Source organism: Austrofundulus limnaeus, unplaced genomic scaffold, assembly GCF_001266775.1.
Source record: "Austrofundulus limnaeus strain Quisiro unplaced genomic scaffold, Austrofundulus_limnaeus-1.0 Scaffold4, whole genome shotgun sequence".
NCBI lineage: Eukaryota > Metazoa > Chordata > Actinopteri > Cyprinodontiformes > Rivulidae > Austrofundulus > Austrofundulus limnaeus.
Window position 1 is genome coordinate 1,727,079 of NW_013952406.1, and position 12,635 is coordinate 1,739,713.

The 12,635-nt window shown below is 43.2% G+C and overlaps 2 protein-coding genes across 3 annotated transcripts in view; one reads left to right on the plus strand and one right to left on the minus strand.

Annotated features, from left to right (window-relative positions):
• Positions 1–1,813, minus strand: part of ppp1r1b (protein phosphatase 1, regulatory (inhibitor) subunit 1B) — a 25,291-nt gene extending 23,478 nt beyond the window's left edge. For both annotated transcript variants that reach the window (XM_014022833.1, XM_014022826.1), the window contains exon 1: positions 1,457–1,813. In XM_014022833.1, the coding sequence (XP_013878287.1) occupies positions 1,457–1,567 (111 nt within the window). In that variant the 5' untranslated portion in view covers positions 1,568–1,813. The remainder of the gene's footprint in view (positions 1–1,456) is intronic.
• A 4,943-nt stretch (positions 1,814–6,756) lies between these two features.
• LOC106527844 (neurogenic differentiation factor 2) overlaps positions 6,757–12,635 on the plus strand; it is a 13,805-nt gene continuing 7,926 nt past the window's right edge. Inside the window, exon 1 of the mRNA XM_014022868.1 lies at positions 6,757–6,977. The gene's annotated coding sequence lies outside the window, so the exon portion shown is untranslated. The remainder of the gene's footprint in view (positions 6,978–12,635) is intronic.

Sequence of the window (12,635 nt, forward strand, 5' to 3'; positions counted from 1 at the left end):
CATTAGCACCTCTAGTAATATATTTACTGAGAAAAATGGTGACGTGTTCAATACTTATTTTACCCGCTGTATAAAAGATGCCTTACTGGGGCTGTGTCCCCAGACTCAACTTGTATTGCTTTATGCATGTTGACTCTCATTTTATTGCAATAAAATTACTCAGAGACCATTGTCGTGAAGAACTTTTTTGATCACGTATTTCTGCACGTTGTTTAACAGACATGGAAAAGTTTTTTCTCCACCACAACTGTAACCGTCTATCAAGACTAAATTGGAATTTGATGGTATTGGGCAGAACAGTTCAGTCTAGGAACAGAAACTGACATTTCGATTGCTCTTTTTGTTACTTGGAAGAGATGACCGAGATAAGTGCTTGCTGTCGAGGCACATGAACATGTGTTACAAAATATTTCCACTTTTCCAATTCAGTCCAAAACACCCTACACATTTTTTTATAATGGTGTGGAAAAGAAGAACACAATGATCCATCCATTCATTATCTATACCTGTTTGTTCCTTTCAGRGTCATGGGGGTCATTGGTTCCCATATCCAGCAGTTACAGTGCAAGGGGCGGGGGGACACCATGGACAGGTCGCAAGTCCATCACAGGGCCACACATAGAGACAAACAACCATTCACTGTCTCACCTAGAGACAATTTAAAGTTACCAATGAACCTAACATGTATGTTTTTGGTGTGTGGGAGGAAGCCCGAGTACCTGGAGAAAACCCACACATGCATGGAGAGAACATGCAAACTCTACCCATAAAGGTCCCCCGACCAGGATTTGATCCAACAACCTTCTTRCTGAGRGGCAACAGCTCTACCAACTGAGCCACCGTGCCGCTTTTTGCTACTTTGCGGATCTTTTATGCAGAAACAGAAACAGGGACAGTCCGTTTGGGAGCCGACCCAAGACCGGTGAACCCGCCRGTCTTTGTCTTAAAAGAAAATCTCACTTTTACTCTCCCACCTCATCTCTTCAAGGTCTCAGGAGGAAAGACCCATTGGCCTCAATCTTCCCTGATACCAGACTACTTTAGCCCACTTGTGCCAGTTCTAAAATAAGACCTTTCAGTATTACAGATGAAATGAGGTCTCTGTCATCCAATCCAAACACAAACAAAGCATCTCTCGTGATTTCAAACAATAAAAGCTCAGGTTGGAAGTGGAAAAAAAAAAACACTGAAGTGAGAAACAAAACGTCAGGAGATTCTTATTTCATCTCAAGTTACAGAGATGATGACTTTCACCTCAATGTCACTTTGTTCGAGAGGTCAAGATGAGAAACTCGAGCACTGATCGAGTGAGGAAACCAAGAACCAGACTTTAAATTTGTTTCTGTTTAAATGCAGAAAGCAGGTGTTGGACAGGACTTTGCCCACAAGCTGTCCTCTGTGGACGAGCCTGAACTGAGCAGGGATCAAAACTGTAATATGTGCGCCGGCTGCTCACCATCTCCACTTGCCGGGGGTCCAGCTGGGTGGGAGCGGAGGCTGGAACAGCAAACTGGATCTTCTTCCTCTCCTTGTGCTCCCCCTCATGGGTCGACACGGAGGGCTCCATGGATCCTGGGGTCCTGACTCCCAGCGGAAACCAAAAAAACAAAACTTGTGTGGAGGAACTCTCCTGAAGACTTCTCTCAGACCTCACCTCCTCACCCCCAGACTTATTCTGCCCCTCTGTGGAGGAACTGTTCCCACCTCTGGTCCACTTTCCCTCCCCGGGAGCAGCTGCTGGTCTCTCCTGCCTCTGTGGTCTCTTCTGTCAGAGTCTGGCTGGAAACCTGAGCAGCAGCAGTGCATGTCCACAGATCTGGCTGTGAGGCTGGGAGGTAAGTGGGTAGAGAGTGGAGGGGGAGGGGCCACTGCTCAAAAGAAGGCGGGGGCATCAGGAGAAGGGGAGGGGTCAGAGTAAACAGGGGCGGGGCCGTTTTCAAAAAAAGGGACAGAGGAGGAGCTGCTGTGTTTTTATCTGAGCTGAGGCTGATTTGTAACGAGGGGAAAAATGATAATCTCATCACATCAGCTGAGCCTCTTTTGGCCTCTATTTGTGAATGAGAGATTTATGTTGTGGGGGGCGGGGGGGCAAAGACAGATAAACAAGAGAGTGATGCAGGGGCTGAACTTACTGACACCACTGGATTAAAGCTGTTCACCATGCTGAAAGAGAAAAAACAAGCTGTGATGTGGACAAATGTCCAAAAATCTAAACATTATAAAACGATAAACCTGCAGAAATTAAGGTTTTGCAGACATGCAGTGTGAAATAAATCATTAAAACATGCAGCACAAAAGTTAAAATCAGCAAAATACTGAAAGTAAAAGGTAAAATGATCAAAGCTAAAAGCCTGAAAAGTAAAACAGTTGCTAAAGACAAAAATTAACAAAACTGTAACAAGTGCAACAAAATGTTAGCTAAAATATAAAATTAGCAAAACATTACCAAAAAGCTAAACGAAACAATGCAGTTGCTAAAAGCTATATGCTAAAATGATGAAAGCTCTATGAGCAACAACTTGCAAAATAGCTTAATATAGCTAAACTGTTGCAAAAAGCTAAAATTAGCAAGCCATATCTGAAAGCTACAATTAGCAGTGCTATTGTTAAAAGCTAAATTTGTTGAAAAAATTGTTGGTAAAAGCTCAATTTTACAAAACAGCAACTAAACAAATGAAAACCAGAAATAAAAGCTGAAGTTAGCAAGTCTGCGGCTGTAAAATAAATGTAGCAAATAGTTAAAATAAAATATATATATTAATGTTGCTAAAAATGTTTTTATAACAAAACTGTTTAAATGATGAAAGCTCTAAGCAACATGCGCAAAATAGCTTAATATAGCAAAAGCTAAAGTTAGCAAACCACATCTGAAAGCTACAATTAGCAATGCAAACATTAAAAGCTAAATTTGATTTAAAAATAGTAGGTTAAAGCTCAGTTTTACAAAGCAGTACCAAAACATAGAAATACAAGCTAAAGTTAGCAAGACTGTAGCTGAAAGATAATTGTAGCAAAACAGTAGCTAAAATTATCAAAACAATAACAGAAATGAAACAAAAGTGTCTCTAAGGCCTGTTTATAGCAAAGCTAAAATAATACAAACAGTAGCTRAAAGCTAAAGGTTGTAAAACAACAAATAAAAACTGCAGAGAACAATGTTTTTAATTGTAAATTTTAAGTTTTTTCCTTTGATCTATGAGCATCTCTGGAAACCTAGAAAGATTTGGACATTTGGTTCTGATTTGAAGATAGAAAAGCTTTAAATGGTTTGAAATGTTGCTGTTTCTACAGAGCACAAACGGCAGAGGGATTAGACGTGCTGGACTGCAGATCGGGCCCGGGGACAGAGTTGTGTTGATGTGGACTGAAGCTTTGATGACAGAGGAGGAGGCGTAAAGGTGGCTGCAGGAGCTTCGTGGGCAGAAAATAGAAGGTAGACAAAGAATCTGAGCTTTAATCATCAACAGYGTCCACTTTCTGACATGACAACTAATTTCATTTAAAATAACAGATTAATATGTGTTTCCGAAGTTAATGAATCATTTTCAGTCACCCTTGGGTTTGATTTTCTTCCACAGTGGTTGCATAACTCTGAGTGATCTTCAAGAATTGTGCAACGCTTTAAGAGGAATGAACAATAAGCTTTGTGTAAAAGTTCAGCTGCAGCATTCCAGCTTTAAATCAAACCACTGATTGACAAAATGAAATCAAACAGAGATTAAAACGGCTGAATGATTCATCCTGTTCTCTCCAACATTAATAAAGTCTGTTCTTTTTTTGTGTCAAAGCTCTGCCTGTGTTGAAAAAAACTTTATTTGATGTTGTTGTTTTTTTTTTTTTGGAAGCTCGCCTCAAAAATCCACATTTCTTGTTCTGATCTCAGCTCCSTCTGTTCACCTCTCACTTCAAAAAAAGGCTCGTCCAGAAAAAACGAAGCAGTTAATCTGCAGCTTTTTCTGCTCTTTGCAATTCTTGGAATAGAATCCGACAAGAAGTCTGCTCACAGGTTGTATTTTAGGAGATGTTTTTCCTTTTTAGAGGGCTTGTTTTGCACATATCTCCTCTCACTCTTCATCACACAGTGCTCCATTCGCACACTCTCTGTGGTCAGGTGGTTTGTAAAAACAAGATCTGTAGCAGGATTAGGGATTATATATATATATATATATATATACACTCACCGGCCACTTTATTAGGTACACCTGTCCAACTGCTCGTTAACACTTAATTTCTAATCAGCCAATCACATGGCGGCAACTCAGTGCATTTAGGCATGTAGACATGGTCAAGACAATCKCCTGCAGTTCAAACCGAGCATCAGTATGGGGAAGAAAGGTGATTTGAGTGCCTTTGAACGTGGCATGGTTGTTGGTGCCAGAAGGGCTGGTCTGAGTATTTCAGAAACTGCTGATCTACTGGGATTTTCACCCACAACCATCTCTAGGGTTTACAGAGAATGGTCCGAAAAAGAAAAAACATCCAGTGAGCGGCAGTCCTGTGGGCAGAAATGCCTTGTTGATGCCAGAGGTCAGAGGAGAACGGGCAGACTGGTTCGAGCTGATAGAAAGGCAACAGTGACTCAAATAACCACCCGTTACAACCAAGGTAGGCAGAAGAGCATCTCTGAACACACAGTACGTCGAACTTTGAGGCAGATGGGCTTCAGCAGCAGAAGACCACACCGGGTGCCACTCCTTTCAGCTAAGAACAGGAAACTGAGGCTACAATTTGCACAAGCTCATCGAAATTGGACAAGAGAAGATTGAAAAACGTTTCCTGGTCTGATGAGTCTCGATTTCTGCTGCGACATTCGGATGGTAGGGTCAGAATTTGGCGTCAACAACATGAAAGCATGGATCCATCCTGCCTTGTATCAACGGTTCAGGCTGCTGGTGGTGGTGTCATGGTGTGGGGAATCTTTTCTTGGCACTCTTTGGGCCCCTTGGTACCAATTGAGCATCGTTGCAACGCCACAGCCTACCTGAGTATTCTTGCTGACCATGTCCATCCCTTTATGACCACAATGTACCCAACATCTGATGGCTACTTTCAGCAGGATAATGCRCCATGTCATAAAGCTGGAATCATCTCAGACTGGTTTCTTGAACATGACAATGAGTTCACTGTACTCAAATGGCCTCCACAGTCACCAGATCTCAATCCAATAGAGCATCTTTGGGATGTGGTGGAACGGGAGATTCGCATCATGGATGTGCAGCCGACAAATCTGTGGCAACTGTGTGATGCCATCATGTCAATATGGACCAAAATCTCTGAGGAATGCTTCCAGCACCTTGTTGAATCTATGCCACGAAGAATTGAGGCAGTTCTGAAGGCAAAAGGGGGTCCAACATGTTACTAGCGTGGTGTACCTAATAAAGTGGCCGGTGTGAATACATACATATATATATATATATATATATATATATATATATAAGTGTGGAATTTAGTTCATGCAAAAAGCTGATTGTCAGTATTAAAACAATTCAGGTTCATTTCATGCATCTGGATGCTGAAGGAAGAGAGCACATTTTGGTGTTTTCAGTTACAACATTTCAAAATAAAAGTCTGTAGTTCCCAGTCTTTAGTTTTGCAGATCTAAGTCTTCAGATTTTTATTGATTGATTGATTGATTGATTGATTGATTGGAGCACAGTGAAATGACATTTAAGAATACCCATTCAAGAAGACACACATGACAAAAACACGAGGGAACAGGTGATCAGGTCATGGTTATTTTGTTGAATTAAACAGGCTGATGTTTGAAGAATCTAATTCAAACTGGACTTTAGAGTTGTTCTTTTCCTACGGTGAGTAAATCCAAGTAAATCAAGATAATATTAAAAAAATCAGAACAAACAAGAACAATGCTGTCAGAATGAACGGCAGAACAGAATCAGCCACAATGTAAACAAGGAATTTAAATATTTCCCTTTTTTTATAATTTAAGGCCTGTTGAAGGAATGCATATCATCATCACAGCTCAGAGTCTTAAACTACAAATGAGAGGTTTRGAGTAGTTTTGGTCAAACCTTACAATCATGCTCTGTTTGAGCAGTGAATAATTTGTGAATGTTTCATCAAAATCCATCCACTGGTTCATGAGAAATTTTCACAAAAATAAACAGACAGATACTTAACAAGACTCGTCATTCATCCTTGTTACTTTGATACATTTGGGAGATGAGCTATATTACACAAAACACTAAGTAAAGMCAGTTTTTTAAAAGATTTTAACAGATTTAAAGCTTTTATTTTCCTATAAATGACTAAACATTCAGGCACAAAAAGAAATCCAGGAAATCTGTTTTGTTTTGATTTCTGCCCCATCAGTTTGTCTGCATCTGAGAGGCTGACACACACACACACACACATACACACGCGCGCACACACGCACACGCACACATACACACACACAACCTATCCTCTTTTGTCTGCATGGATTATAAGCGAGGAGAAAGTGTCAGGTAAGCTTTCAAATCGATTTCACCAACATGTCAGAGCAGCCAGGCACYGTTAAATCCACAAATTGTCAAATGAACAAATTAACACACACTGAGGAGCCCAAACAGCTCTAATTATAAACTCAATAAATACTCTCCAGTATATTGAACAGATGATTTTAATCTATTATTCTAATTCAGSACTGTTTGGGTTGATTTGTTAGTATTTAATCTGTTGTTTTTACACTGTTACATTAAAGGTCTGGCCTTTTTTTCAAGAAATATCAACCAATACTGTGCAAAGGTTAGTATTTAACTGTGTGTTGTGAACCACATCAAAAGTTAGCTCAGTGTTTTGTGTGTTGAAAAGCCAGTTATCTCTGGAATCATACTTCCTCAACATTACATCCTCACATTTTGAACAGTGCCCTGAGATGACGTTTGTTGTTTCCGCCTCCATAATCTTTCTCCACCATCGGCCTCCAGCATTTGCAGACATCATCTGCCAGCCCGGACCTTGAATGGGCCAGTCAGGTACTAAATTCCCGGGCCACTTTTTTGCCCCAGTCCGCCCCTGTGTAACTTTATGAATGCAAGTCCCTTATTTCTGTCGTGAAGCTTCCCATTTACAAATGTATCGAGCAGAGATGCAGATGATTCCACCTCTATTTTTACCGAGCTCCTCTGTGTTTAAACGTTTTGTTGAAGGCCAGTAAATCACTGTTTTGGCAGAAGCCAAAGGAAAAACCTCCTGAAGATAGACGACGCTTCTGAGCCTCGGAGCAGCGGGTCTGATCGTTGCTCCAGCAGTAAGCAGAGACGAACTGAACCAAATGTTTGACGTGTACAGTCATGGACACACACACASAGACCCTGGAGACACTCCAAGCAGGCTCAGAAGACAGAATGTAAAAAAATAAAATGTGTAACTCGATCTCCTCCTGAACATCTTGATCCGGTCAGAGCAGCAAAACACTGATAAACACCTCCACAGTAATTCACCCTCCACACCCCCCACCTGAGCTGCGGTGAAGACCAGGTGTGCAATCTGAACAAAAGACATGAAAACCAACATTTCACAAGTGTTTAAAATCAGTAATTAGCTGATAGATTCTGCAGAGGATCTTAGAGACAAAAGGTGGGAAAAAAATCCTTTAAGCAGAAYCAGAAAGAAGCTTTGTGCCCAAAACAACAGGTGGTCATTCTGTGGAGACTGATGACAGCCCCCCACCCCCACCCCTCAAACACTCCTATTTAATTATATCAAATAGCATCACACAACAAACACACTGTTTGTTGACCTTTTCGTTTGATTCAGGATACTTTTGCTTCATCTGCTGGTCAACTGCTGCAACTACAAGGGTTCTGCTGCTTTACTATCATAGCAGAAGAATTATTATAACTCAGCCAATTTGACAGACATTAAGCTCAAATTTAATCTGGTAGTAGCTGAGAATCATCCCCAACAGCCACTGTGAGCATGACCTCTCACAATGTTGCATTAGATTGAGCTAAATGCTAATATCACATCCATTTCAGATCTTATAAACTGGCATGAAAGGTGACGAGGAGCATGAGGATTGCAAGATATTTGATTTTAAAAAAGGTTTGATTTGTTACTTTGAGTCCAATTTTCAGGTTGAATACTTTTTTTCAGCCTCTCCCATTGAGAGGAGACCCGGGGGCAGATCAAAACTCACTGGAAGTCGCTGGAGGGTCAAAGGGGAGAGGTTGGTACTGGWTTCCAACCTGGACCTGTTGCTCTTTGACCCGACCACGCTTAGCACCACAGTCTGTGGTCTGTCTGCTTTACTCTGCAAGAATCAGAAAAACAAAGTTGYGATAAACATATAAAGCAGGGGCGGAGCCAGAGGGGTGGCCAGGGTGGCAACACCTGACACCTGATTGGCCATCCCAGGTGTCCTCTATTAATTAATGACAAACTTGTTTTGTTAGCTGGAGTAGCTTTCAGAATGTCAAACAAATTACACATGGCTACTGCCAARCCAAATTTCAGCTCAGTATTTCTATATATGACCAAATTTGAAATTAGCTTTGGCAGCCATCTTGAATTTTGTATTTGAAATCAGATTTTGTAAGACTGTTTCTCAGCTACTGCTACACTTATTTTTATATGAGCGTTTAAGAATGGCTAAATTATAGCTTTTTATGAAATTAGCATTAGCAGTTATCTTAGGTGAGACTAAAATTAAAAATGTTTTTTGTTTTATTATTATTTTTTTTAATCATTGGCTACAATCACACTGAATGTCAGCTTAATATTTCTTGTAACTGCTGAATTAGAGCCATTTGAAATTAGCTGTGGTGGCCATCTTGCACTTTTAAATCCAGAGTCGTTTTTTTTATCTGTATGCCCCCCACCCCCAATAAGAAAATACCTTGGCCACCCCACCCTGTGCCACCCCATGCAAAACTGTCTAGCTCTGCCCCTGATATAAAGAGAATTTTGGTGACAGCATCGTTAAGGTTTTTCTGTACACTCCTCTGGTACAAAGACAGTACATTATAAAAAAAATGAGTTATTTGGGGCTATTAATGATATTTTGACAAGAATGAAGAATAATCATGATGTGACTAAAACTTCATAAACAACAACTCTTCCAGAGGAAGATGCACCTGGACCATTCATGTGTTTCTTTCCTGTCCCCMCAAACCCAGCCGGTCCAGGCAGATGGCCGCCTGTCCTGAGCCTGGTTCTGCTGGAGGTTTCTTCCTGTTAAAAGGGAGTTTTTCCTCTCCACTGTCGCCCATGTGCTGCTCAGGATGGGAGACTGTGATGAAGTGATTCAACACAATCTGCTGGCTTCTTTAGATTGATTTTTTGTGTACAGTGGCCTGAGACGACTTATGTTGTGACTTGGCAATAAGGGGGAACATTTTCTGAAACCTACCAGTAGATGGCAGTATTTGGTTACATTTATTTCTTTAAAAAAAGGCTGAAGCTGATTTTAAAGACTGAAACTGAAATGTTTGTTGAGAATAAAAGCAAACTTTTTTTTCTTGATTTTGGACCTAAACCTGAACTGAACCTTGGCTCCAACCTGCAGCCTCAAGATGGCAAGACCACCGAGATACCACAGCCCTACAGTCCTTAATAAACAACCATCTTTAATGTGGAGACTATGAGTCTCAGCTCATCAGAGAGACTGTCAGTGTTTGTGTTTCTGTAACCAATAAAGTAAGACAGGGTGCTGAAGACGTAGCAGGTGGAAGAGATGGTGAAGGCAGAGCGATGGAGGAGGACATGGCAGTAGGGCAGTGATTTAATTAGCACCCTCTACCCCCTCCAGCCCTTCACTCATAGCATCAATAATGCATGGCCCCTTGTTTCCACTGCCATAATTAATCCTCTCTTACTATAATTAAAAGCCAAAAATCCCACAAGATGGTTGGGCTCGGCCAGGCGAGGGGCAGGGTTGGCACGGGAACTGATGAAACCCTCGCCCTGTGGACAGACAGCTCGACGGATAGACGTGTTGACAGAGAGAGATGGACAGGAAGTCACAGGAAGGGAGACGGGCCGAGGCGTGCAGGAGAGCTGAAACGACTTGGCGAGCGACACGTGATGGAAGAATCTGAGACTGAGAGTTGATTTCTGCATTCTGTGAAATGAGAAAGAGAAGTGAGGACAAGACACACACACACACACACACACACACACACATACACACACACACACACAGGCATGCACACGCTTACTTACAGAAGCATCCAGCTCCCAGGTGAGGTTNATCCAGCTCCCAGGTGAGGTTCGTCTCTGCTGCAGCCAAGCCAGACAAGAGGGAGAGGCGGAGCTTCCTGATGCTGCAATTAGGACCACACTGTCTGAGCGAGAAAACCAAAATGAATTATTTCAGTCCAGAGATCTCCATGGGTGCCTATGGTGGGGGCCTTCCTGGCATACCTACTGACACACACACACAAACACACACACGTTATTAGACCATTCATTGATTTCCATTGATTTCCAGTCATTTCTACAGCCTAACCCTGACCACCAATCCTAAAATTAACCTCACTGGTACCTACATGACCCTAAAGCCAACCTAAACTCAATTCACAGCTTGGTCCTAAACCAAACCCCCAACCCAAAAATGGAGTTCCACCACATTGGAACCAGGCTTTGGTCCCCATGCCAGAAATGGTCCTAAATAGGTAACAAAAACAAGCACATGCACACACGTCCTTGTATTTGCATCAAACTGAGGACTTTGTATTGACTTCCATTCAWTTTTGTGACTGTATTTATGCCTAACCCAGACATTTTCCATAAAACTAACCATTACTGGTCTATAGTTAACCCTAACCTGAACTAGAACTTAATTCACATCATGCCTCTAAACCTAACAAGTTGAGCACAGCAGAGTTACAAAGTGAGGACACTGAAGAGGTCCTCACTTTACATGAAAGACCTCACTTTGATAGTAACCATGGCACAAATGGTCCTCACCCTATAGTCAAAACAAGTTCACACTCACACACACACACACGTCTGCCAGATTTGTGCACCTTCTAATTGCAGATGCCACAATTATCACATCCGTATCTTTGCGTAAACAATGCCAACTGTTCTGCTCGTTGAACTCTTGCACAGTTTGCAGCAGGAGCACTGGTAAGTACGGGCTGATGTGGTCCTAGTTGTGTTCTTGTTGTCGTTTCCTCGGTGGGAAAGGGTGCAGTGAGCATCCAGGTTTGGCACTGTTCCAGGAAGCRGCGCAGTCAGAGGAGCAGAGGTCACTCCTCCGCCTTCGTTTCTTTCCTGCTCCACTTGGTTCACGTCAGAGGCCACGCCGGACCTGTACAGCGTGCAGTGAGCAGTCCCCTCTGGTGGAGAGCCGCCCTCCTCCTGCCCCCACAAACCGCCGCCCCTCCCCCCCATCTCCACTTGATTTATCACCCTAAAATACCACTGCACTAATTAGTCAAGTAATTAATTAATAGGCATTTGCATTTGTGCATATGCAATTAGGGGGCTGGAGAGAGGAGAGTGCAGATGGGGTCCGGGAATCTGGTGTGAGGAGGAAGGGTGTGTGTGTGTGTGGGGTGGGGGGGGGTCCTTTTGTGTACGTGTGTGTTTTTGTGCCGTATCTCATATTTAAGGCGGCAGAAGTTTGCACCTCTCAGAAAGACGAGCGGAGTGCAGGTCATCACCTCTCATGTCTGACAGCAAGGGGAAAGGATGGAGGGGTGGGAGGGGCTGACGAAGGTGTAGTGGGTGTGGCCTGAACAGAGGCTGAGGACGAGGAGTGATAGAGATGTATATCTTAAAGGGGAAGAGCTCCAGTTTTGCTTTTTGAGTGCAGTGCAYGGAGAAGCACAGCAGGTGGTCTTTGCTTGGGTTAATCCGCACACAGACTGGATGCAAAGTGATTCTGAAGCGCCATAAATCCCAGAAAGCTCTCTCCTCTGGCGTTTTAATRTCAGATCAAAGCCCTCCTGATCGGWGCTGCTTTGAGCCCCGAACCCGTTGGCTAAACCCGAGCTGTTGACATTTAGCGTTTTGCTTTGGCAAGGTGACCTGAAGGTTGCGGGGGTCCGTCTGCGCTGACCGCAGCTTTCCTGCCTCCCCCACAGCGAAGCTGAGGGGGGGTCGGGCTTGAATTTTTGGCTGACGGTGGCGGCGATGCTCCTCTGCGTGCTGACACAATCACTCCGCCGTGATCTGGGGTAGAGCCAGGTTATCATTCCCCCCTAATTCCACAGAGGAGGAGACACATTAGTGAAAGGGCAGCGACGCCCCAGCTGCACTGACTCTAGGATTGACCCTGTGACCTCCAAACCAGTACCCCGGTTTGTGTCTGCGGAGGAGATTCAGGCCCAAGGACATGATGAGCTATCAGCAATTCCTCATCCTGCAGGTCCCTGTTCTCCAGCGGGTCTCCTTCTGCCAACTTGGTGTTTGTGGTCATCGAGCTCATTTCTTCCCCATTAACTTCAAAAATGCCTCCTAAATAGAGAGGTCTCTGAGCCGGGATGGACACAGTGCAGCAGATACTGGGGGGTTGGGGGTGGGCACCAGGATGACGAGGAATTCTCCCACCGCCACTGCTCCTGTGCCAACATGTCTCCTCCTTAATCCTGGGCACCTCTGCCAGCTCCAACCGGCATCAATTCCCTGTCATCCACCAGTGCATGCACACAAACACACACACACACACACACACACACACA